Consider the following 27,036-nt stretch of genomic DNA (forward strand, 5'->3'; position numbering starts at 1 on the left):
AGCATGAGACAAGGTTATAGTTTATCCTCCACAGTGTTCTACGCCTATACTGCCGCTGCAGTTGGTAGACGGAATTCTAGAATACACACGGCGTACAACTAAAGATTTCGATAAAGCTAAAATCATTCCTATATGCTGATAATCGTACACTGATTGTTGGAAGAAAATATGAATTACAAAAGGGAATTTATGAACTAAATGAAATACGTACAAGATATTATATGAAAATATCTTATAGTACCTGTAAGTTATAGTACATGTAAGTCAATGGATTCTTTGGAAAATATTCATCGAGATGTTAGACAGTAGTTAAAGGATAAACTACTGAATAGGTAAAACGTTTGAATTGGCTTGCATGTAAAATTTCGTATGATTACGAAGAAAACATGCAGATTAAGCTGAATAATTTGGAAGTATCTGTCGAACAATTACTAGAACTTTAAAGCATAAAACGTGGAAGGGAACACGATTGAAATGTTATAAAACAGTGTCATTGGTGTCTTTGTATATAAATGAATCGTGGGTATTCAATAAAAGAGAAGAAGAACAAATACAAGGAATAGAATTGGATTTCTTTGAGCGGTGAAAGAGTGTTAAAGAAGAAATAAAATATGGGAGGAAGATATTCCAAACGAGTTGAAAATCTGCAGCGTGAAAGAAGAATTTGATGAAAACAAAAAGAAATGGAATGAACATCTACAACAAGTAGATCCGTAGAGACTACAGCGTCCGACAAATAACTTTAAACCAAAGGAGAAAAAGAGATCCTGTCAGACCGAGACGTGATGGGAACCTCAACAGGCCACAATCGGCCAGATACGTATAGAAGCAGAAGAAGTTTTTACCACTCCAATCACATTTTATGATCTGTTTTGTTTCTGTGATTAAATTTTAACTGATTGTTAATGCACTGAATTCTCATCCTTTCCCATTACCAGCATCTTTGACAGTGGTCTAACATCGGAATAAACAACATACAAAGAAAACTTAACACTTCAGGTGGCAACAAACGATTTAAACTATTGCAAAAGCTGTCCTCGATAGATGGAAATTCGCCAAAAGAAACTCATGTCGAACTCGATACCTCCAGACCACCTCGTAAACTGAAGCACCACTCTTACGAACGATCACACCAACTCGCCAGTGTAACAGCTATCGAGAAATCTGGCCACACTTTCAGCCACAGTGCACAGTGCACTCCTCTTGCGCAGAACCCAGCGTAGCATCAGCAGGTGCGTGGCGTGTAGTCTGCCTTCCAGGCGGCAACACTTGCGCCCGGCGCTGCAGCCACGTTGCGCACGGTGGCTGGACAGAGACCCGTGCGGCGTGGCCCACCTTAAATACGCCTCCGTCCAGCGGAAAAGCATCGCTGGCTCCGGCCAACAGCAGCAGCAACAGCAGCATCAGCAGCATGAGGCTCATGTGGCTAGCGGTGCTCGTGGTGGCCGTGGCGCTAGGGGGCGCCCAAGCCGGGATCGGCGACGTACCGGGTAAGTCACCTGCCTCGGAGTACACATATCTTCTCCTACGATCTCTTCTCCCATAAACTCCTTCCGAGTTTAATGGCAAGCGTCCGCCAAAATGGAATGCAATTAGAAATTAACTAACGTTTCGAATCAAGGAGCACAGCGCTGGAGATGGTCACTGCACTTGCATTGAAACGATTTTATTTTAATTCGTTTCGTAAAAAGCACGTCATTGGATTCTCATCAGCTGAATGCACAAAACTTTTCTTTAGTAAGGCCTAAATGCAACTACAAATCGGGATAAAAAATTAAATAAATCAGCCCAGTGTAGTCCAGATGATGACTCCTTATTAAAGCTTTAATGTTATTTCGCCTCACCCGATAGACATCACAGCATTTCCCTCACTTGAATGATATGCATTTACATCCTTCCACTGAAATTACTAAACTGTGATTGCGAATTCCATTAGGAAACAGCTCAGGAGCAAAGGAAACCAGAAGATTTATAATATCGAAGAGTAAACTAACATTAAATATATCCAACAGTTCTAGGAATAGATTTGTCTCTTCCAGAGGACATTATCAGTGTTGATTCTTTCCCTTTTCCTCTTTTTTGTCTACAATTGTGTCACTATAAATCTGTGTTAACGCCACAGTCACTTTCATCATTTATGTCTTGCTCTCTGCTTAGATTTGACAAGCATCAGTTAATGTCTGCTTTGTTTGAATAGAAGCCTTATTCGTTAGCTTCTACTTTCAATTCCCAAACCCATTTGTCTCAACTCCTCTCTGACACTGATGACTTTACTTTCTCCTGGCTACCGGGTGCTATGTGTTGTCTTTTGTGATTTGGGATAAACTCAGCGTTATTGCCTCTGACGTTATAATGAATGTTGATGTTTACCCTGTAACTTTTTCCAATGCAACTCTGTAATTCTGGCTTTCCATAACAGATAAAACTAAACCGAAGTTCTGAAGTTTCAGTTCGTAACACAAAAGTTTCTATCTGCTTAGTCGGGAGAGTTGTGTCACTGTTTGTAATGTAAATGGTCCCTATTCCGTTCGATAAGAGTATTGTTGTCTAACCTGCTACTTTCACCCTAAGTCGTTTTGAGTAAATAAGACTGAATTATGAGCAAATAGCTCTGGCAGGTATACTCGACCATTCCCTCGCTGTGCAATTTTGTAATTACTGCACAGAGTAGTTTCACTATAATTTATTGTTCCATGTACCATTCTTGTTCGTCGAGAGCAGTCAGCACTGAAGAGCTTCTGCAGTCTTCGCGAGCTTAAGGCAAATTTGTTTCTTATAGTCATTACTTGTTCTACTACTTCGGTACCATTTTATAACCCTGCCTCCTATTCGTATCTTTTACATCCACTGGCTTCGATTCTCTGCGATATGTTTATCTTTACAGTCTTTTCTACCTATTACAATCAGTACCCCATAATGAGCCGTTCATTATCAAATTTATTATTAATCCGTGACTTAGGAAATGTTGCACAGAGTTATCTATTTTTCGTAGTAGATATTTGCTAGAAGACTCTTAATTTCTGTTTAATTTTAGCTATTCATTTCACACTCTATTTGTGCATATATCTTTCGCATATGGTCACTGTTTATGCTTCTTTGCTATGATGCCCCCCAAAAAACTGATTTCCAATTAGGGACTCATGTCTGACATTACTAAATTTATTCTTTTGAACATGGCTGTTCTTTAGGTACTCAGCCAGTGCTGAATTCATTCATTTTCACTTTTATGCTTAAATTTTAAGCTGATTGTAAGCATATATAAGTATTTTTACCGTTTAGCTTGAGAGAACTATTAAATCACCACAAGTGTGCACGTAAAGGTAGTAATCGAACATTCTAAAGCGTAGATCTCACTATAGAATGAGTATAATACTTCTCATGTTTACTACGTACTGCACAAGAAAAGTCGTAATAAATTGTCACCCGTACCTTCAGTTGCTCTTTCTTTTGTCTTCTCTTCATCTCATCTACATTCCTGAAACTTTTTCTCCTTGCTTCACCTTCATGCTTTTTTTCTTTTCCTTAACTTGTGTGTTAAGCAGTTATGTTGTCATAAAGCTTGTCGATCATTATGCAGAGAGTGCGAACATTCGATGACATAGCTCTCGCTATGGAAAGAGTATAATACTTCTCATGTTTACTGTGTACAGCAGAAGAAAAATCGTAATAAATTGTCAGCTATTCCTTTAGTTGTTCTTTCCTTTGTCTTCATCTCACCTACCTACCTGAAACTTGTTCTCCTTGCTCCCTCTTCATATTTTTTTTTTCTTTTCGTTTTCAGTTACAATGTCACAAAGCTTGTCGATCATTATGCAGAGAGTGAAGACCATCCCCTCATTCTAGAGGTAGTGTGGTTTCGGGTGGTATATCGGATGTTGTCGTCCTGTAACGCAGGCCAGCGAGTCTGACCGCTTTTCTCCTTGTTTTCCGCAGCGGACAAGCCCTTCCTGATGAAGCAGCGGGAGGTCCTACGACTGTTCAACAAGGTCCACGAGCCCAACCGCTACAAGGAACAGGTCGAGCTGGGCAACGCCTATGAGCCTCTCAACAGCCTGCCTCGCTACAGGGTAAGCTCTCATCTCGCATCTGTCTTCCTATAGTAGAAAATTAACTGTCTCTCCCACATACTACAGTGTGAGTATTGTAGTGGAGTGCAGAGGCACTAGTGAGTCACAGGGACTTCTAGTATTCTTACATCTCCAATCCATATGCCAAATTGGAGGATCAGAAGAATTGGTGGCTTCGACGAGGTCGACGGTTCTATGTAAGAGGCAAGTGGTTGTATCCGTTTGGACGATGTCCTCAAGGGAAACTCGCACGTACTGTTCAGGTACTTACGAATCATTAGTTGGCTCGCGGTCTCGGGTGCGTTAAAACCACTATGAAAATTGCTTACTTGGTAGACTATGTAGGGACATTTTCCACTGTAAGTACTTTCCATTAACAGGCAAGATCAGAGTGTACCACCCCGTTGATATCGGAATCACTAGACCACTAGCTCTGTTGGACGAGAATGAGAAAGTAGGGTCTTGGTTGTTCAACGAGACTAGCCGGTATTTGTCTGAAATGATGTAAAGAAGCACCAGTCAGCATGGTCGGTCGGGTAAACGAATGTCTGTCCTGCGCATTAGCAACAGTGGAAGTTCGGTAAGTGTGCACGCTAATACTGGTAAACATCAACTACCAGGAAATCTTCGTAGCGACACCATTTCGAGCGACGTGAAATATATTACTTGAGCATTACTGCAAGAATGTATTCGAGTACGTGAAAGCTGAGATCCCTTCTTGCTTCAGGACCATTAAATTGAAAGCCTGTCTAAGAGGGAAGTTGTATTCGTCGTACTTTTAACAAACAACAAAGCAAGTGACCGTGACAGAGACAAATATTTCGTGGTTAAATAGATAAATTCTCCCATAGGGGAAAAATAAGACAATGAAAGCATCAGTGTGGGAGCAGGAAGAGATAAGATACATAAGCTGACACTCACCCATTACAGGTGTGTGTAGAGGTGTATGTGAGGTTTCATTTTGCCTTTAGCTTGCGAGGTAAGATAATGTACCAGGTTCTGGCTCTAAATGGGCCAGACATGTCGGACCGACCGCCATATCAGCCTTTACCGGTGGTATCATCGGATGTGGTATATAGGGCCATGTGGTCAAAACACGGCTTCCCACTCGTTCTCGGCTTTCTTGACATTGGAGCTACCCTACTAATCGGTCGAGAAGCTATTTGGCTGGCGAGGCTGACTGCACCCCGTACCAGTCCTTCCACCAAGAAAAAATCTCTGGCAGTACCGAGAATCGAATCCAGTTCCTCCTCAAGGCATTCGACTACGGAGGTATCCTTAGCTTGCGAGTAATCTTAATATTGCTGTCGGTCTTCCGTGGACTTTTGTAGCTTCTCTCACGATTGTACGAGGGCTATCCAGAAAGTAAGTTCCGATCGTCCGCGAAATGGGCGCTACTGTAAAAATCAAAAATGTTTTATTTGTAACAGCTAGCCACAACTCCCAGCTAATTATCTAAATAACTGCGGCTCCGCCTTAGACATTTGTCGGGGCGTTGTACCAATTTTCAATACCCTTGTCATAGAAGGCAGCCACCAGTGCTCTCCGCTAATTCTCTACGCGGGTATACAGTTCGTTGTCTGTGCGAAAATGTTGCCTTGATAGTCAGCGGTACGTGCGAGCAAACATGAAACTCAGGGGGTCAATTGCGGTCTGTATTGTGGGTGATCAAACTCTTCCCACTGAAAACGCTGTAGTAGGACCTTCATTGACCCTGCTGAGTGCAGCTGAGAATTGTCATGAAGAAGGAACGGCGTGACAGTTGTGTTACGTGGGCTGCATAGCTTCAGGCGACATTTCCCACCAGGCCCTCGTACTTGGCGGGAGACACTATTTTCTAGGTACATTCACGTGTTCACTGTGCGCTCAGAACTGAAAAGAGCGTTGTGACGCGACCGGCGGGCGTTCTACAGACACTGCCCAAAATATCTGTGCAAAGCTTCATCGGATTTTTTCAGTGGTTTCCATTTCCCGACCGATCGGAACTTACTTTCTGGATAGCCCTCGTATCCTGATTTGTAATCAATAGTGTTACGAGCGATAGGAGTTCATATTTTTTGTCCATTGATCCTGAAGTTTTTATACTAGTAACACGGTTACATATTCAACTCTCAGGGTATCTTAATGTTAGAATAAGCTTTTCGTTTTACTGCCCGGCGTTTACCTGGCATTTCCTCGTTCGCTGCTTTCATGACTCGAAGGCAAAGCCTGCGAAAATAAGCAAATCGGTTTTTCGGAAGTTAAGCGTATTCCAAAATCTTGTACGAGAATGCTTGTAGTGTTTGCCGGGGAAGAATATTTGTGCAGATGCTTGTTTGTCGAGCTCGCCTGTCTCAAGTTACTGAGGGTGGGGTGTTGTGATCTGCCGCCCGCAGAACCCGGCCCCAGTGAAGCAGCTGGTGCGCCTGTACCGCGCCGGTTCGCTGCTGCCGCGCGGCGCCATCTTCACGCTGTTCGACGACACGCACCGCGAGCAGATGATCCTGCTGTTCGAGTCGCTGCTGTACGCCAACGACTGGGAGACGTTCCTGCGCACGGCGGCGTGGGCGCGCGACCGCGTCAACGAGGGCCAGTTCGTGTACGCGCTGTGCGTGGCCGTGCTGCACCGCGAGGACACGCGCGGCGTCGTGCTGCCGCCGCCCTACGAGATCTACCCCCACCTCTTCGTCAACTCCGAGGTCATCCACGCCGCCTACAAGGCCAAGATGAGGCAGGAGCCCGCCGTCGTGCACATGAACTTCACAGGTCAGTCGCCCCAACAACAAGGGCCAACCCGAGGCATAATAAGCGCCCCAGCTATTCCTACGTTCCAGTTTTCAGGGGTACTCTGACGTAAATACCTGTAACGTTGCATTCACGAAAGCTCCCGGGGATATTTCACGTAGCATGCCCCTTTGGTTACGTTAAAAGCTTATGTCATTACGCATTATTTCACACTGAAATCGTTATTTGTACGTTCAAAATGCTTCAAATACAAAAGCAAAGCGACGTTTCGGTCGTGTTCCAACGGCCTTCCTCAGGGCAAAGATTAATTAGCTAAGTTTTTATTTGCATGAATTACTTAAAGAAGCACAGCAACGAGCCACTTATATAGTTCTTTATTTACAGCAAGATGCGTTTCAGGCTTTCGTATACCACTCAGTGGCGAAATACATCTCTATCTTCGTCACTTGAAGATGGGTGAGATGCCGAAACGAGTGTTGGCATAAATAAAGCTATATAAAAAGTGGCTGATTGCTGTATTTTTACAACTAATTCAATCCACAGTCAAGTAGCTCAGCCAGCATCATTAGGTGACTTTCTTTCTTTACTTTTCCTTCTCACGCTTCTAAGAGTTACGTCCTGAACTTGGAATGCTTATTTTCTGTTTATGGTACAAATGGTTCAAATGGCTCTGAGCAGTATGAGACTTAACATCCGAAGTCATCAGTCGCCTAGAACTTAGAACTACTTAAACCAAACTAACCTAAGAACATCACACACATCCATGGCCGAGGCAGAATTCGAACCTGCGACCATAGCGGTCGCGCGGTTCCAGACTGAAGTCTGTTTATGCATGTTCAAACTTTTCTTCCTCTGGTAATCACCACAGATCTTCCGCTTACATTTTTTACTAACGGAGTCACGAAGTAATGCACACACTCGTGGAAACACAAGAAACTCACCAGCAGACGATAACTTCGAAATAGACTGTATAATTATAAAAGTCATGAGTACGTGTGTATTAGTAGGCATTTGGGAAGAAGGCAGCTATATCAAGCAATCATTTTAAAAACCTCATTTATCGGGAGACAATAGCGTAAACAGCTTTACACAGTGATCAGGCAACTTTAAAGGAACAAATAACTTTTCGTGCTATAATATCTCAAATACTGTTCTCGAAGTGACTGCCATTGCCATTAATAACAACAGGTTATAACAAGTTACGACCAAATATTTGTGTGTCAGCACTTAATTTACGACCGTAAATCACATAACCTCTGCCGTCCCTGTACGTATTTATACTCCTTCAGGGAATTTATTGATGGCAGTACTGACTCAGTTAGAAGAAACTGCAGCGTTCAGTTAGTGAAAGTTAGACGAAAAATCGATGTACGCTACGATGGGACTTGCTTAACATTGATCACAAATGTGTGCGTTATAAGCAGATTTCATTTTCGATAAGCTTCCATCTGAACTGAAAAAAGAAATTGAGTGCTAGATCGCAAGTATTCATTCAAAAGCAAGTTGAAAGTTTACCTTTAGGCACAGTTCTTATATTACATACGGGACTTTCTCACCGTAGATGTATTTTAAAAGAAGAAAATTGGTGTGTTCCATATTAGACACAATATGTGACCGTTGTTCGTCGGTCTGCAATAATCCGTTTACGCGCCAGGACGGCTACCAGTAACCTGAAAACAGTAATCTGTCACTGCAGTTTAGTACACATGTGACTAGTGATGGGCTAACGAACGTGAGTGTCTACAGGCTATGTTGTTTTATGACATACGGATGTGTGTGCTCGCACTATGAACAGCGTCACCAAAGTATTTAATATTAATGACAAGGACACATAAATTTGACAGCTCATTTTAGGTTGACATGGCCTAATAGCCGTATGATCTTCACTTGATAATGGCCTAAGGTCGAAATTGCAATCGTGAAATAAAGGAAGTGTTACAGTCAGTGGCGTAAATATGATGTCTTTTATGAAGTTCTACATGACTGTGAATCCCAGGTATTTAAAGTGCATCCCTGTAAGTCTGAACTGGCTGTGTTCGTGTACCTAGAGACCAATAAAATAAAATAAACCGTTGCAATGTTGTAGGAACGATCCGCAACCCGGAGCAGCGCGTGGCCTACCTGGGAGAGGACTTGGGGATGAACTCGCACCACTCGCAGTGGCACATGGACTTCCCGTTCTGGTGGAAGGAGGACGAGTACGGCATCAGGAAGGAACGCAAGGGCGAGCTCTTCTACTACATGCACCACCAGCTGATCGCCCGCTTCGACCTCGAGCGCCTGTCCAACGACCTGCCCTTCGTCGAGCCCCTCTACTGGACGGAGCGCATCAAGGACGGCTTCTACCCGCAGACCACCTACCGCGTCGGAGGGGAGTTCCCCGCCAGGCCCGACAACTTCGCCTTCCACGACCTGCAGAACGTCAAGGTCCAGCAGATGATCGACTACACGCGACGCGTCCGCGAGTGCATCTCCCAGCAGGCCGTGATCACGGTAGGTGTGGTCAGCCGCGCAAGAGCACGGCTCGCCTGTACCGGGTGCACAGGTTCCAGTGACACTTGCATACCGTTGCTCCTACATTTAATGGAATTATAGGCGTAACTCAAGTCCCAATGGTTTGATTCTCAGTTACCGACGCATTGTGTTCCCCTCGTAACAAACCCTGCTCGACGCCATACTGCAATAACCGACATGAATAACTGTGCTCTGTAGAGTACGGTGAAGTGCTCGGCAGAGCGTACTTCCCATTTATTAGGCCTCCTTCCCAGTCCATTAGTGTAAGGAATCCGGGAAAAATGATTGCTCAAATCCTCTGTAGTTAGTATAATCTGACCTTCATAAACTCTTAGGAACTATCTTCAAGTTCTTGCCAGTACAAGTTTCTCGGAATCTCCATAATTCTCCCTCGTGGGTCAAACAAACCTGTGGCCACTCATGGTGCTTCCCTACTTTCTAAACGTTTAATATCACATGTTAGTCCTATTTTCTATGGGTCGCACACACGTCAGCAATTGTCTCGCACATGTTTGTTTTAATCAATACCTTTTGTAGATTAATTGCGTTTTCCCAGATTCGTACCAGTCAAACGATGTCTGCCACCTGCTTTACAACGACTGGAGCCTACGTGACCATTCCATTTAATACCTCTACATATTATTTCACCCAAGTATCAACTATCAGTCGATTGATTGTAATTCAGACTCATTGGTATTGTATTCATATGTTACTAAATTGTTTCGTTTTGTGGACTGCAGAGTTTTATATTACACACATTAACAGCCAATAGTCAATCTTTGCACCAATTTATACACGGACTTTTTCAGACAGTACTTCATTATAAACAATCCCATCATCTACAAAAAATCTGAGGTTACTAATAACATTCCGTGGTAGCTCATTAACACACAAGATGAATAACGAGGAACCAACAGACTCTCCTGGGGCACGCTTGAAATTACGTATACGTCTGTAGACACCTGCATATCCAAGATGACATTCTGCATCCTCCCTTCCAGGAAACCCTCAGTCCAGTTGCAAACTTCATTTTATAGCATTGTGTGGTATTGAGTCAGTTGCTTGTCGATAATCAAGAAGAACGGCTAAAACCACGCTGCTTTCAAGCATTACTTTCAGGGTGTAACGTGAGATATATGTGAGCTGGATTTCGCATTTGTGTCGCAGTGGGTAGTTCGGTACCGTGAACAATCTTCAGTCCACATCATCGACGAGAGAATTCTCATTTGTTGGTCTTGTACTGTCTAGTTCTCTACTCCGTTATTCACAGACTTCATTAGGCACTCCCTGACAGTTCCATGATAAGACTACATCGTAACACAACTACCAGGTACCTTTGGCGTTGCATAACAATGTACGACAGCCAACTGCTACCTCAGAGGTGAGGGACTATATATTCGCTTACGCGCTCTGTGAACAAGTTTTCTGTGAACGAGTTTATCCTTACGATCTTCTGTTAACAGCTCATATTTCGTTGTACACTTAAGGCTTGAAAACGGGAATTTAGCAGAGCACGTTACATGAACAATACATTATCTGCCGTCGCAGTGATCGCTTGTGCAAAATCGTCCATTCTTCCCAAGAACACTTCAGTTCCGTTAACAGTACTTTTAACCTCCTGCTTTGTGAGGGTATACTGTTAAACGTAAAACCCAGCAGCTGCACTCTCCCCATCTCTTTATTACTGGTAGCAAAGGGATTGTCAGCTCGCTCTCCTGTTTCCTGTCTGTGAAATCAAACATTAAGGATCGACGGAACTGGCCGTTCACAGCCTGCTTAAATGACGAATTACGGAAATTTAGGTAGCCTATTGTGAAAACAACTTATCTTTTCACTACGCAAACTTGTTTCGGCACATTGTGCTATCATTAGTGAGTACTTTTATTGAGGTATTAATCTCTAGAATCTTGGGATTTTCTTTACATTGTTGTATAGGTTACCATATCTTCCTTATGGTTATGGTTCTCGTGTCCATATTAATGTGTTGCAACGATACACCCAGTAACACGGTACACGTTTTTAAAGAAAAACACTCGTTGAACTTCACAAAACCCATACGATAATAGTTAAATGTTGACCCTGTCAGTACTGCACGACTTGGTCCGATGATATTGTGCTGTGCAATAGCCTCATGTTTCTTATTTTTTCCGAGTATTGCAGAAGATTTGTTTAAAATCTCATTCACATATATAACTATAGTTTAGGGGTTCTTTTTTGTGGTCCTTGTAGATAGTTTCATTCATAAATCTGCTTTCTAAATGTAAAGTTACTATGGTTGGTCAATTTTAAACTTCTAAACAGCCACAAGCGTGGCAGTTGATTGTTGCGTCTATCACACCGCTGCAGATGCAGAGGGTGATTCACTTTTGAATTTCTGCTCTGTCCCGCAGGAAACCGGCGACCTGTACAACATCAGCAGCCCGGAGGGCATCAACGTCCTTGGAGAACTGATTGAGCCGTCCACAGGATCCAAGCACCGAGAGTACTACGGTGCGCTCCACAACTACGGCCACATTATGCTGGGACAGATCACAGACCCCAAGCGCAAGTTCAACGTGAGTATCCCCCAGCTGTTCGTCAACAAGTCTTACGCACTCTCCACATCCCAGTAGGGCTTTGCAGCAAACACGAGATAGAACTAAATGTTAAACAACTCAGTAGTCTTCCAATTGTCTTGAAACGTTTGTTCGAATTCTGACGACACGTCTACCACATGTCAGAAACACCGAAGAATTTCGATGTGCATGGTAGAAGGACATTAAATACCATTCTCGACACCTCTTTCCGTGCAGGCACCGTTCACAGCAGTTTGTCGCGTCATCGACACGGCAGTCCGAATGTTAGTTGGAGAAACTGTGATTCTCCTAAAGTTGACTGCCCAAACGACGCAACTGCAACACCGATTTCGGAAACCCGTCCTGTCCAATACTTATCCAGTGCATCAGCCGGTACATATCTTCGCTTGAATTATAAGCCTTTATGCTTCGACCTGAATAGGTCTTTGTGCTATAGAACTACGAGGAGGGTAAAAAGACAGTGAATAACGAGAACGACAGCTAGTTCTGCAAAGATGCCAAAAGTCTAGTTTCCTGACATTGCACAAATTGGTATCACAAACATAGATTTATGCAGAAATACTACATACTGAAGTAAAAAGGTAATGAGTGAGTGTAAGATATATCTTGACTATGAGAGAAGGATAATATACCGGTACAAGTTTGCAATTCCCGAGGAAGCTTTTCAAACGTGGCCAGGTTCTTTCCATTGAATTCAGGGCTGTTCTACAGGGTGAAACTGCAACTAAATAAGTAGGGCATTACCACCAAGTAACTACGGTGTTAGTTGTCGTGTGGATAGAGAGTAGCGATTTTCTTTTATACTGCATTTTTAAGCTGAAACAAGGTATAAAAGATATATTTGAGACAAATTTGTAATTGGACAAACTTTCTACAAAGAGAATAAGAGTACGTTTCCTAACTCCAACTAGAATCACCGTTAAACTGTGGCATAGAAAAGGCACAGAAAAGTTTTGCGGATTTGTGTAACCAGTATAACGGAAAACAAGTCCAAAGTGACAAATTTCACTTTTTTTATTCACTCGATGAGTAGTTTTGGGCAAGGACCCATTTTCAAATCATCGTAACATAGTCAAAAATCGTATTTCCGGAAATGCAAAAACCATTTTTGACTATGTTCCGATGATTTGAAAATGAGCCCCGGCCGGAAACTAGTAATCGAATTAATAAAAAAAGCGAAGTTTGCAGCTTTGGATTGGTTTTTCGTTGCACTGATCAACAGAAGTTGATGACCCGCAGCTACTCCAGCATGCTGGATGTTTTTAGACATGTGGAACAACGCGAATGTGGAAGGGCTAGAAATAAGTCAAGTGCGAAAAAAAGGAGTCAGGATTTGCACTTCAGCATCAGTGTTCTGTGTGTCATCAACAAGACGAAAATAGTGAAACCAAAATAAAACTGGTAAGAAATCGATACCTTTGACTCGAAAAATGGTGACAGATGATTAGAACGAAATTGACATTAATCGTAACGAAACATAAGCAACACGGCGGATGACTTCTACTCTTAAGACCTCTGAGATGTCACTAATGACGCTTCTCTGTCCGTTTGCAGATGCCACCTGGAGTGATGGAACACTTCGAAACCGCCACGAGGGACCCCGCCTTCTTCCGGCTGCACAAGTACATCGACAACCTCTTCTACGAGCACAAGGACCTGCTGCCGCGCTACACCTGGGAGGAGGTACAGTACTAAGCTCCTATTCTGCCCCGTGCCTAACCTACCTTATCTGTTGCAAATTCTGCTCTTAACTGCTTCGTAATTCCCAAAACTCACTCATCGCGCAATCAGACAGAAGCTTTTACTGCAAAACAGTTCGATATTCAGCACAGCTGACAGAAAAACGAAAATAAGACATCGAATGATCTTTGTGTTCTACAGTGGAGCTACTCAAGTCTTCTTGTCATATCTGTGTAAGCCTTTCGTAACTGTATTTATATTAAGCAGCAACTGCGTAGCGTATTAGGCAAGGTATCACTTGCTCCTCTTCCCATTTGATTCACAGCACGTAAAGAGGAAGGGGGGGGGGGGTGCGATGGTTGGAGACTGCCTATATGCTAAGTGCAATCAGTTGTGATAGTTGCCAATAACCATAGCAGTGTTCTCAAGGGTCTAGGAAGTTTTCTGACCAGTGACCTTCGTAGAGACTAGAAAGGAGACAGCTAATGTTGTTTCTATACGGGGAAGGGGGGGGGGGAGGGTACAGGTTAATGTACTGCTCTGATGCTTTACAAAGGTGACTACGTTGTTGTGACAGGGTTACACTGGCCCTTTGCAGTATTGACCACGTGCTTCTCTAAATGTACCACTTTCGCCATACTTCAGAAGCCATGCACTCTTCCATATCTGTCGCATCCGCATGCCTTTCGTGGCCTGCCTGCAACGTCAGACAACCACATTTTAACTATTTAATTGTTGATTATAGAAGTCAATCTCTTTTCCGTACCTGTCACATCCTCATGGCTTCCATGGCCTGCTTACAATATCAAACAACTACTTACGTCCTTTGTACAACTATAGAATAGTTTCTTATGATTGCACATGCAAATTTTGTAACGAGTCATACCTCACACCTCTGCTTTATGCAGCCAGATACAGTAATAGTTGAGTACATTTTCCGTCAACTATATTTCTGTCAGTTTATTTCCTACATTTATTGCTTGCACCTGATTACTGTCTAAGGAGCTACGCATCCGCTACCTTCTTCTACCAACACGGCGTCAGTATTTTACATCTATTGCAGAAATAACATGTACATACATGTACATGTACATACATGTACATGTACATACATGTACATACATGTACATACCTGTATTAATAATTTAACACTTGGAACATGTTTGAAATATTTGCATTGAGTCGGTATGTATCAGCGTTTTGGGAGACTACAAACTTCCATACACCACCATTATTATCCATTACGTTACTTTTATCGCTATAGACAGATTATTTTCGTCAACTTCGGTAAACCCTGTTTACTCAGACCATGGACAAGACCTTCCCTCATTCCTATTAGTCTTGATCCGTGCAGCATCGCAACATCCGTCCCTGGCATCCAGTATGCCGAGCGAAAGTATTTCCACTCACTGTTCCGCCTTCATCTTTTGATGTCACCAGCACAAACCAAAAAAATGTTACGATTCACATGCGTCCTCCCCACCAACTGACCATTTCACACTGCTGCATATTAATACCTCCATTAATGTGTTTTTGCACACCGTCCGCTCAATTGTGTACAGTATCAACTGGTCGTTTAATAGACACTAAATGTTCTTGGGATAACTATTTAATTGTTGATTGTAAAAGTCAATCTCTCTTCCGTACCTGTCACATCCTCATGGCTTCCATGGCCTGCCTACAATGTCAAACAACCACTTACGCCCTTTGTACAACCATAGAATAAATTTCTGCCATCTTCTCGAGGTATACAGGCTGATCCATCCCCAAAAGGTAATCACCAGCTTAGAAGAACACAGAACATTATCATAAACATTATTAAAAGACCACATTCTGCAATTTGTCTTATCGAAGCTTTATATCATGTACTCTCTTCATTGCTCATTTCTGAATGTGTCGGTTAAACCTCGACATTGGGGCACGGCGAAGACGTCCCTCACACGCTGCCTTATTCCCACAGCTCGAGCTGCCCGGCACGTCCATCGAGGAAGTCCAGATCGACCCACTGGAGACGTTCTTCGAGTACTTCGACGTGGACCTGCTGAACGCCCTGGACGACACGGAGGAACTGCCCGACGTCAGCATCCACGCCCGTGTGCGCCGCCTCAACCACAAGCCGTTCGTCTTCAGCGTCAGGGTCAACAGCGAGGCCGAGCGACTCGTCACGGTGCGCGTCTTCCTAGGACCCAAGTACGACTGGTTCGGCCAGGAGATCCCCATCAACGACAAGAGGCACTACATCGTCGAGATCGACAAGTTCGTCGCCAAAGGTAGGCACTGCAGCTAACACCAAGTATCAGCACAGACGGGGGAAGTACTTACGACTCTACACTTGTTACGAAGTACCGTTCAATCTTAACGCAATGGAATAGACAGGGGAAATACTTAAGGCTCCACACTTGTTACGAAATACCGTTAAATCTTAACGCACTGGTTTATGACTTCATCTGCATCAAAATTTCTATTCGCTTTGTCAGTCAGCATAGTTCCGCCAGGATATCGCGATGTCTGCACCTGCACATATGCTCCGCAGGGCACTGTGAACTACATGGTAAAGGTTACTTACCACTATAAAACGTGTTAGGGTTTCTTCCCGTACAGTCGCGTATGGTGTGCGGGAAGTCTTGTCTCTACGGTCCCTACTGTAGTGGAGGGCCTTTGTATATTCTTATATTCTTCGCTTCAAATGTTGTATGTAGTTAGCGTCAAATAAAGCACCAGCCGATACAGCTTTCTCAGGCTCTCGTGTGAGCCACACGAACTGGTGACCATTGCTGCTGCCCTTCTTTGTATTCGTTCAGTATCCCACTTAGTCCTAATTCGTGTGGGTTCCACACACTTGAGCAATATGCCGCATAAGTATTGTGCAGTCAGTTTCCGTTGTAGGATCGACTGAGCCTCTGGGACAATTCTCCTTTTCATTTCCGCAGAAACTGTTACACCCAAGTTTTTATAAGAAGTGACTAATTCCAGTTGTGATTTATTGACATTCCAGTCATAGGATGTTACTTTTCTGCGTGCACAGTGCACAGTTTTTCACTTCAGTGCATTTAAAAGACGTAGCCAATTTTTGCACCATTTTGAAATTTTCTCAAATACGTATATCATGGTGTTCATCACATCACAGAATTTATCGTGGTATAATTTGGTTGCGAACTTTCGGTGCAGCAGATGAAAATAAAAGACGTGAAGGTACCAAACACGTGAAAGTTTGTATCCTTTCACATAGTCGAATTATACGAATAACCATCCGAGAAGAGCCAAATGAATCACAAACAAAAGTCTAGACTGGCTGTATCTACAAATATGTTAATAAATGGCAATAAATTAGCAAAAGATCAGAATTAAAATATAAAACAAGCAATTGAAACTTACAATTTCAAAACGATTTACTGTCTTCTCTATTAATTCAACGAAGAATTCCACATCTCGTTTACTTCGATTAAAACTTCTATGTTGAAACGCCGTGGTTGATGCATAAAGCTATTCAGTGATGTTTCGTCCACAACTGCTCGAGACACCTTCAGGTATTTGGCAGTTGCTGCTTTATCTGTGAAGGTGTCTCCCGCAGATGGGGTTGAAACATCATTCAATAATGTATCACCTTCTCATTGCTATTTTGGATTTACATCTTTTTTACAGGCACGGAATCATAAACCTCTCATCTAGAAAATGTTGGTCAAGTGAAAGGAAATTTGCTGCTGTTCACGTTGCTAACCTATTTACTGTTTAGAACATTTTCATAGAACTCGTCATATACAGGATGTTCAGTTTATCTGAAACAGTGAAATATCTCGAAAACTGCACAAACAATTTGCAGCTAAAATTTGTTCGCCGTAGATGGCGACATTCAGTGTTGTCAAACTCGACCCTGCACTCCACCGCGTTTGCGGAGGCAGGGCGGCAACTTTGAAATCTTAAATGCAGACCCCCGTTTTTATTGCAAATTCGAATTATACGGAAAAATATATACGTTCTCTTTCAAACATTTTTTGTTTCGCCAAAGGTGGCCCTGTAATAGGAAAAATCAAAATGGGTAGCAATCGTGTTTAAAAATGCTATCCAATAACACTTGAATTAAGCCCCACCTCCTCGCAGCGGAGGTAGGGTAAGAAATCAGTTCATAACTTTTAATGGGAAACCCTAATCTCAACGTTGTATTCCTTCGCCAAAACGAAGAGGGGACTGCTCAACAAACCACTGTGGTGACTAATCATAACAGGTAGTGCAGTCCTGTTAAAATTTATGCAATAATTGACTATCTTATCCTCGCACCGCGGAGTTGGGGTGGGGGGATTGATTCAAATATCATTGGAAGGCGAAAATTATGTATTTTCTTCCGTAGACTCCGAATCTGCAATGAAAATAAGGGCTTCCTATTTGACATTTCAATGTTGCCCTTCTGCCCCCTCGACCCACGATGGAGTGAGGGAGGGCGGGGGGGGGGTCGAGTTTCGTATCGTTGGCTGTCCCCCTCTGAAACGAACAAATGTTAATTTTTTTGCATCCTATATGTAGTTTTCGTGGTATTTCAATGCCTTCAGATAAACTGAACACCCCGTATACGGCTGAAATGGATAGACTGATGCAGCCTGTTGGTTGGCCTGTGTGTTTACAGTTAACGCCGGCAAGACCGTCATCACCCGCAAGTCCAGCGAGTCCAGCGTCACCATCCCTGACCGTGAGACCACCAAGGTGCTCACCCAGAGGGTGGAGGACGCCATTTCCGGCAAGATCCAGCTCACAGTCAACAAGGTACGTCGCCAACTCCTCCAGAAATCGCCCTTCTAGCGTCAGTCGAGATTATGGCTAAGGCCGGTATTACACTATCAAATTTCTTTGTCAAAGATTTGATCAAAGATGTGATCCAATATTCCGTCCAATATACTTGACAAAGATCTTTGAAGTAGCGCTAGAGGGGGTATTACACTGTCATCAAATTTTTCGTCAAAGTTCAAGATGGCTGACAACAACTTGTTATTAACCGCAGCAGTTCTACGTACTCCAATTGCATTGTGTGCACATGCGGAAAAGAAGTGGGGGAAAAAATGGAACCATACATACGAGGTTGACAGCCTTAAAAGTCCTGGGATTACAACTTGATAATAAATTCAGTTGGGAGGAGCACACCACAGAACTGCAGAAAGGCCTTAACAAATCTGTATTTGCAATTCGAGTGTTAGCAGACATAGGCAACATAAAAATGAAAAAGCTTGCATACTTTCATTCCATAATGTCATATGCAATAATATTTTGGGGTAAATCTTGAAGTCAAACAAGTTTTCACGGTCCAAAAGCGTGTAATACGTATTATTTGTGGAGTAAATTCACGGACCTCCTGCAGAAACCTCTTCAAAGAACTGGGTATATTAACTACTGCCTCTCAGTATATTTACTTCTTAATGAAATTTGTCTTAAATAACATATCTCTTTTTCCAACAAACAACTCAGTTCATACATACAATACCAGATACAAAAATGATCTGCACAAGGACTTAAAAGCACTTACTTTAGTTCAAAAAGGGGTCCACTACTCAGGAACACTCATCTTCAATAATTTGCCAGGTAATAAAAAATTTAGTTAGAAATAAAGATCAGTTTAAAAGGAGCCTGAAAGACTTACTACTGGCCAACTCCTTCTACTCCATTGGCGAAATTTTTAATAGAAACAAATGATGTATTGTATTTATTCATACTATTGGTATTGTTATTTCAGCTTAAAAAAAATCGACATGCTCCACATCCACGAGGCTCTCCTCAGCATGGATCTATGGAACGAAAAACTAATCTAATCTGTGTGAAGCCGTGCGTTTTACGACGACACGATAAAAGCATTCAACAAAACTTGTTACGTGAGCTTACAGTGGAAGACGTCAAGTCGTACATCAATTACTTAAGAATGGATGAGCATACATTTCTGTATATGCTCAATGAAGTGTATCCTCATATCACAAAGCACAATATTCACTTAAGAACTGCTACATCTTCAGAAGACAGGCTCACTATAACACTCCGATTCCTTGCTACAGGAGAGGGTTATGTTAGGTTAGGTAGGTCAAGTTAGGTCTCCAATCTTCTTAATCTGTTTTTGTATTCAGGGTGCCTCACGTTGTAAAGCGCCTCATCAGCTTCAGACATCTCTATTAATTTTGTAGTTGTTGGCACACACCAATTGTATTTACCGGCAATGGTTATAAAAACACTACAGACGACAGTACGCTGCAGCGATACTAGCGCTCCATGTGGTAACATGTCACATTGCAGTGAACAGAAGACAAGCGGTTTCTTTGATCAAATATACAGCGAGGCCCTAGATTTGATCAAATATTGGACGACATTTGACAAAGTCCCTATTACACTATCAAGTATCTTTGACAAAGATATTGGACAAAGATATTGGACAAAGAAATTTGATAGTGTAATACCGGCCTAACGGATCAATTGGTTCATGGTCAAAGGACAGCCAAAATCGTTGGTGACTCTTCAGGCATGAGGTCCATTGACTTCATGGTAAATATTATGGCATTTTAGATCACAGACCTGCCAAAGGCGTTCGGGGCTGTGTTTATTGTATTTATATTCGAATCAACTAAACGGCTGTGCTCTTTTTAACTGAACTCGTAACTTATTAAGTGGAAGCATGGACGATTCAAATCTTGAACTCTCTGAGGTCTGAACCCTGCCCCTACTTAACGTGTGACCAGTGCCTTAACTATCACATCAACTCGCTCGGTCAAAAGAACCGAGTGAAATCTGAGAAGGGTCAGCAGAGATATGCGCCTCTCTTTTGTAACACTGCATTAGGTGCTTCTGAACTTCGAACCCTGTGCTCCTAGTTCAGTTGACGGTGCAGCAGATATACGATTCCACAATGCGACACCTTTATTGGTTCTGAACCAGGGACGATTAAGACTTTAATTCACTACAGAAGTGCAGACCACAACCTCTAATAACTAATGAGCTGCAAGGTTCACATTTTGCACTTACGTTATACATTCCAGGCAGTGGTAAGAGGCACTCCGCACAGTTCACAGCAGGTAACTTTTCATAAATGACGATACTTTGTCTACTGGATGTACTTCCTTATGTAGAACGTTTTTCCTGAAATTTTCACAGCTTTGGCAAGAATAGTGTACTATTGACGTCGGTCTCCAAGACGAAACGATTACACAAACTGCCAGAAGGAAAACGGGTTCCGATCACGACCAGCAATAAGCTATTCCTTGGATGAGAAGCCGCTACAACTTTGAGTGACATCACTGAGAGGCCGTAGAAGAACAAATAGCGTGTCCGGTGCAGTAATGCCTTCGTCATTAGCTTATAAATTAGGTCACTGTTCTGTTAAAGTTAGGGCCGTTATGTTTAAGTAGCGTTAGTGAGCCGGGAAGTGTGACAACTCAGCCGTCCTGTGTGATACCCATGGTTTTCCTGACTCGTGCCCTAGTTTACAGCCCTGGTCTACACGCTACAGCGTTAAACACTTTGTAATACTTCTTTGTCGCAGATACGTGTTAAGAAATTTAATAACGGTTGTTGTTGTTTTTTTACAGGACGTACGTCACTGCGGATACCCAGACCGCCTGCTGCTGCCCAAGGGCCGACGTGACGGAATGCCCTTCACCTTGTTCGTCGTCCTCACCGACTACGAGAAGGACAAGGTGAGTTTCCACCTGTTGTTGGCGCCTTCAGACCAAAAATTGGTGTCATGCAGTTCTCCACGTTCGTCCATCATGCGCAAGCCTCTTCATTTCTGCATAACTACTGCAACCTTCCGTCCACTTGAACCTTCGTACCCTAGTCAAGCACTGGTCTTCTTCTATAACTTTTATCTCCTCCACACTACATTCCGATATCAAACCGTCCGTCCCATGATGCACAAAGATGTAACCTATCAACCGATCACTGCTTTCAGTAAGATTGTGCCACAAATTTTATTCTTTTCAGTTCGATTCAGGATGTTTTCCACATTTGCGCTATCTACCCATCTAATCTTCAGCGCTACTCTGTAGCATCTCACTTCAAAAGCTTCCATTGCCCACCCTACTGCTTATCACTCACGTTTCACTTCCACTGTCCACCCAGCTGCTTGTCATTCTCCTTTCATTTTCGTAAAAGGCTACACCAAAGACTAATACATTCAGAAAAGGCTTCGTAACACTTAATTTTTTTCTAAATTAAATTATAAATAAACCTCATCCGAACAAGCCTCGGAAGGTCCAACAGTACCGACCGACCGCCGTATCATACTCAGCCGATAGGTGGTACTGGATACAGATATGGTGGGGCAAGTGACCAGTACATCGCTCTCCCGGCCGTTGTCAGTTTTCGTGACCGGAGCTGCTACCTCGCAGTCAAGTAGTTTCTCAATCGGCCTCACAAGGTCTGAGCGTGCCCTTCTAGCCAACAGCGCTCGGCAGACCCAGACGGTCACCCATCCAAGTGCTAGCCAAACCCAACGGCGCTTGATTCCGCGAACGAGTGTTACCGGTGTAAAAAGGCTGTTGGCACATAAATTGTAATACGTACGAATTCTGTCTCTTTCTCAGAAACACCTTTCTAGATATTGCCGGTTTTCAATTTATATGCTCTCTACCTCAGTCATCTCGCTCTGCTGCAGAATTCGTGTACTACTTTTAGTGTTTCATTTTATGCTCTAATCGCTTGTTTTAATTCTACCTCATTCCGTTAACTTTGTTTTAATTTTGTTGATATCCATCTTAAAACCACTTTTCAAGACACTAACTATTTCGCTCAACTGCTCAACCGTGTTCTTCCTTGTCTCTGACGGGATTACGATGCAACCATCAAACCTCAAAGTTTTTGTTTTTCTGTCTCATCTTTAATCCCGTTTCGAAACGTTCCTCTGCCTTTCTTTACCGTTTTTCCAATTTACAGATAGAATAATATGGAGGATATTCTAAGCCCCCCTTTCATGTTCCCTTACTCCTGTTACTGGGTCACCCGCTACCACGTACTCAGTTTTCTTTTTGTTTATTTTTAAACTCCACTTGTTATATTCTTCAAACAGCTTCCGCTGGACGGAGGTAGAGTCGCGCACTGTCTTCGGCACTTATCACCTGGTGCACAGCGGGTAGGGGACAGTATGGTTTATGATCGCCCGCTGCCATTCTCAACGGGTTTTACGTGCTTCTGTGTGACTTTAAAAAATCTCCCATTCAAACTTTAAATAACATATGAGTCAGTGGACAGTCCTCTCGAAGCCCTTTGTAAATACGGAAGTTCTCTGATTACACAGTACCCACTATCACTGAACGACTCTATTGTGTAAGGTATTAAGCTTGGTTTGTCGTACAACCCGGTCTAAGTTACTTACGGTTTGTGACTAGCCACAGTATGGATGCAGCGCAGACGAAGACGGCAGAACGATTAGCTTTCATTGCTTCTCTTGGGCCTCAAGTTAGGACAGAGTGGACACAGGATGGGGAGCTGCCCCGATGCTGTCCTTGTGCAAACACGGAGTAGTTCCGCCGTGTACACTGCGGCCCCGCCGACTGTTTCTCCAGCATAAACGTGTTTGAGCTGGCGGGCGGCTCCCTTCGGGGCTTAACTGCCCGCACATTGGCACCCTCCCAGCGCTGGGACTAAACCGCCCGCGCACTCGCATTCTCCCACTGCTGCTGCGTGCTCCTGTTGCACGCTCGTGTGCTTTCGTGTTCGTGGCCTCAGCGTACCTAAAGTTGCTTGTCGTGGCGACACTTAATGAGAATTAATCGCGTACTGTGAAATCGATAAGTCATTAGGCTTAAAGTGCCAATAGCCTTAAGTGACATTAAAAAAAGTATCTAGATAATGCTAACGGTAACACGGTGGAGCAGGGTTTTATATAGTTTTCTACGTTAATAACTTTGACGAGTGATGGACTAAACGAGGTAATTTGGTGCTTTGCTAATACACAGCTAAATATAGGAGCAATTTCGCATAAACACCAACCTACCAGAGATGCGTCGTACGCTTTCTGAAATCTTCTTATGGCATGCGTTTCTCCCTCACTGCGACACGAAAGAGGCGAATGCGAGAACTCAAGAGTGGAACTTAAGATTGGTATTTTCATACGGGTCCTTTATTTAGTGTCTAACGCAACAAGTACCTTTCTTAAAAGAATCATCGACTGCTCCCTAGGCTCACAGAATTTCGTGGTTTGTTTTCAGTGTCTATCTATCGATTGGGCACTGTAGTAGATGTTACGAATAGTGGACTTCCAGTGGAAGAAATAACCGGCAGTTTGTCTGTGTTTAGCGTAACACAAAAATCGTTCTCATCGAACTTCGCAGTGGGACTTTGCCATCATATTTTCGTAGCCGTCATTGCATACAGTGATTCGTAAATGATGAAACACTCGTAGTACAGTCTGCTGTCTAAGAGAATCTAAATATGTGCAGGTCGTCGAAGTTCACGAGTGTACAATATACAGTAACTATTAATGGAGGATATGCTTACAAAAATCACAAGACAAATGCTCTGAATTCTAAACAAAAGCGTTGTCGATAACCCTGATAAATATATACAGAGCTAGAGTTGGCGAGGGGATTGCGAATCTACAGAGAAAAGCGCAAAGCTAAATTGTCAGTTGGCATGTCGTTCGCCATACATGACTCGCCTGCGCCATTCTGTAATGTAAAACAACTTCTTCCATGAGGTAAGCCGTATTCAGATATGAACTGCGCGGTACAGAGCGCCGAGGAAGTGAGGTCAAAGTACAATGAATGCTCGCCTACGACACAACACCGCACATTCGGGTGGTGTAGTTAACTACATTGACTCCACATATGGCCGATAGTTCGAATTCGACCGAATTATTTTGAGTGGTATACACCCATCTTTCAGTCGAACCGAACGTATACCCATCTTTCAGTCGAATCGTACATATATATATATATATATATATATATATATATATATATATATATATATATATATATATATATATATATACATTTTTCAGTCGAGTAGTAAGTCTTTTTCATACCTAGTTCGATTCAGTACCTCCTAATTTTTCGTTATCCAATCAGTTCACCTAATCCTCCTACATCCGCACATTTCGGAAGCTTCTATTCTCTTCTTGCCTGAACAGTTTATCACCCACTTATAATTTCGACACGACGCTACCTTGATGAAAGATTGGCTGACACTTAAATTTATATCTGATAGTAACATATTTCTCTTTTTCATAAATAGTTTTGGTGCTATTGCCAGTCTCCATTTTACGTCCTCACTACTTTGGTCATTGTCGGTTAGTGCTTCCGAAAAAGCAAAATTCTTCTACTACGTTCTTCAAATGTCTGATTGTGATATCTCAGGCTTTATCTCATTTCCACGGCATCCTAGTATAATTCGACTAAATTTCATTACCCTTGATCGAGGGAGGTTGCGCAGTGATTACCACATTGCACTCGCATTCGGGAGGACGACGGTTCAAACCCGCGTGCGGCCATTCTGGTTTAAGTTTTCCGTAATTTTCCCAAATCGGTTCAGGCAAATTCCGGGATGGTTCCTTTGAAATGGCACGGCCGACTTCCTTCCCCATCGTTTCTTCATCCTAAGGGACCGATGGACTCGCTTTTGGTCCCTTTCCCCATATCAACCAACGAACCATTACCCATGTTTTGTTGTTACTGTATTCGTCCCTTAACCTGTTCTCACCATACTAATCATTCCGACAGCTCAGCTTCCAAGTCCCTCGCCGTATCTGATCTGTCTCACTGGCTAATATTAAAGTATTTATTTGGTCTCCTTAAATTTTGAATCTATTTCCATATTTCTCCTCGGCTTCCTTCATAGATTGCTCAGTGTACGAATGGACTGACATTGGGGATAAGCAACAGTAGTATCTCATTCCCTTGTCAACTACTCTTTCCATTCATGTTCTTCGACTATTTAATAGTGCAGTCTGATTACTTTTCTAGGCGTAGATGATCTTTCGCTCCCTGTATTTTATACCAGCTACCATCAGAATTTCAAGGAATATATTGCAGTCAACATTGACCAAAAGTTTGTCTTAATCTACAAATGCTGTAAACGAACATATTCATAATAAAGCTTTCGTAACTATCCAAAGTGCATAATAATTGTTATTATTGAGTTCGTCATTTCTTTAGTAGTTTCGAATCACTGTCACGTCCATTGTCAGATGGGACGAATAACTGTTAGAGTAAGACGAAAATTTTCTGGGTAAAAGTCAAGTAATACATCGAAGGAAGTGATTCTGAAATTTGATGTGGATAAGAATAGCATGTAAACTTCTCCCCGCGTAATCTAAACAGCAGATTTTTTTCGTGGAGTTGCCGTATTTGAATTTGGTAGTCACTGTATACAAAACGTAATAGAGCTAAAGAGTAAATCGCAGCATCTTTTTGTAGGACTGAATTTCTGTTCAGTATTTTACGGCATTTTTGTCCATTACTTCTGTTTACCACCTCGCGGTTTGTTTTGGACGGTGACGTTCGTTGACCACGTGCTGTGTCTGCCTGCAGGTGAACGACCTTCCCTTCGACTACGACTACGGCGGCTCTGTGAGCTACTGCGGTACCCTGGGCCACCGCTACCCAGACGCCAAACCCATGGGCTTCCCCTTCGACCGCCGCATCGACCAGGACAGCTTCTTCACGAAGAACATCTACCAGCGCGACGTCACCATCACATTCAAGGGCAGCGTCTGAGCCACACCGCCTCCGCCGAACACGCCGCAGAACGCCTGACTCAGAGCAAGGAGACCAGCATCCTCAAAGCATTCCTCAAACACTCGGACGACAACAGTCTGCACCACTGCTGCTGAAGTCAGATGTCCAGATACTCTGCGTCTCAACTCAAGAATGAATCTCAATCTGCTACGTACCGGACCAACGACTTTGTATCACTTATCTAAACTTGTTATGAATAAAAATTAATTTTGCTGTATATTTCGTTGAAGCACGCTCTACAGTTATTCTGACGCCTTTCCCTTAGCCTAGTAACCCTTACACGTATCTTACAGTATAAAGTCATATTTCCAGGTACCTCTTATGTCAACGTAAAATGTTAAGGATACATCAATCATTGCTTTGCTCTGAACATCTTAACGCTTTTCTAATGGTACTCAAAAGCGAATACTACCTTCAGAAACAGTCTTACCTCTCCACATGGAATGAGATTTCATATACATATAAAGGAATATAAGAACTCACAGTAATGAGAATATGATCCAGTATCCAGCGACAAATAACTAAACTTACACTTTAACAAGAACAGCCACCGACGCATTAACTGCGAAAACGCGTTGTTTATAATGGTACCTGGTCGTAAAGATGCATACCCAGCAAAGAAATAGCTCACTAAGAAGCATCTAATTCTTCGAGATTCAGAGACACATCATACGACTCGAAGATGCTTGGATCAAACTCGTCTAGTTCATATCATACAATTTAATGGGGATTTCGCTTACATCACTTCATATCACATCACAGAAGAAATGCTTTTGT

General features: G+C 42.8%; 1 protein-coding gene across 1 annotated transcript; it reads left to right on the forward strand.

Annotated features, from left to right (window-relative positions):
* The first annotated feature begins 1,362 nt into the window (after nucleotides 1-1,362).
* Nucleotides 1,363-26,447, forward strand: LOC126144144 (hemocyanin A chain-like). Its single transcript, XM_049915473.1, has 10 exons — nucleotides 1,363-1,490; nucleotides 3,934-4,067; nucleotides 6,443-6,812; nucleotides 8,878-9,284; nucleotides 11,696-11,860; nucleotides 13,436-13,564; nucleotides 15,522-15,831; nucleotides 18,180-18,316; nucleotides 21,112-21,219; nucleotides 26,053-26,447. The coding sequence occupies exons 1-10, from the start codon at nucleotides 1,412-1,414 to the stop codon at nucleotides 26,236-26,238; spliced, it is 2,025 nt and encodes a 674-aa protein (XP_049771430.1). The 5' UTR covers nucleotides 1,363-1,411; the 3' UTR covers nucleotides 26,239-26,447.
* The last annotated feature ends 589 nt before the right edge of the window (nucleotides 26,448-27,036 follow it).

The sequence above is a fragment of the Schistocerca cancellata genome, chromosome 2 (genome assembly GCF_023864275.1).
Source record: "Schistocerca cancellata isolate TAMUIC-IGC-003103 chromosome 2, iqSchCanc2.1, whole genome shotgun sequence".
NCBI classification, from domain to species: domain Eukaryota; kingdom Metazoa; phylum Arthropoda; class Insecta; order Orthoptera; family Acrididae; genus Schistocerca; species Schistocerca cancellata.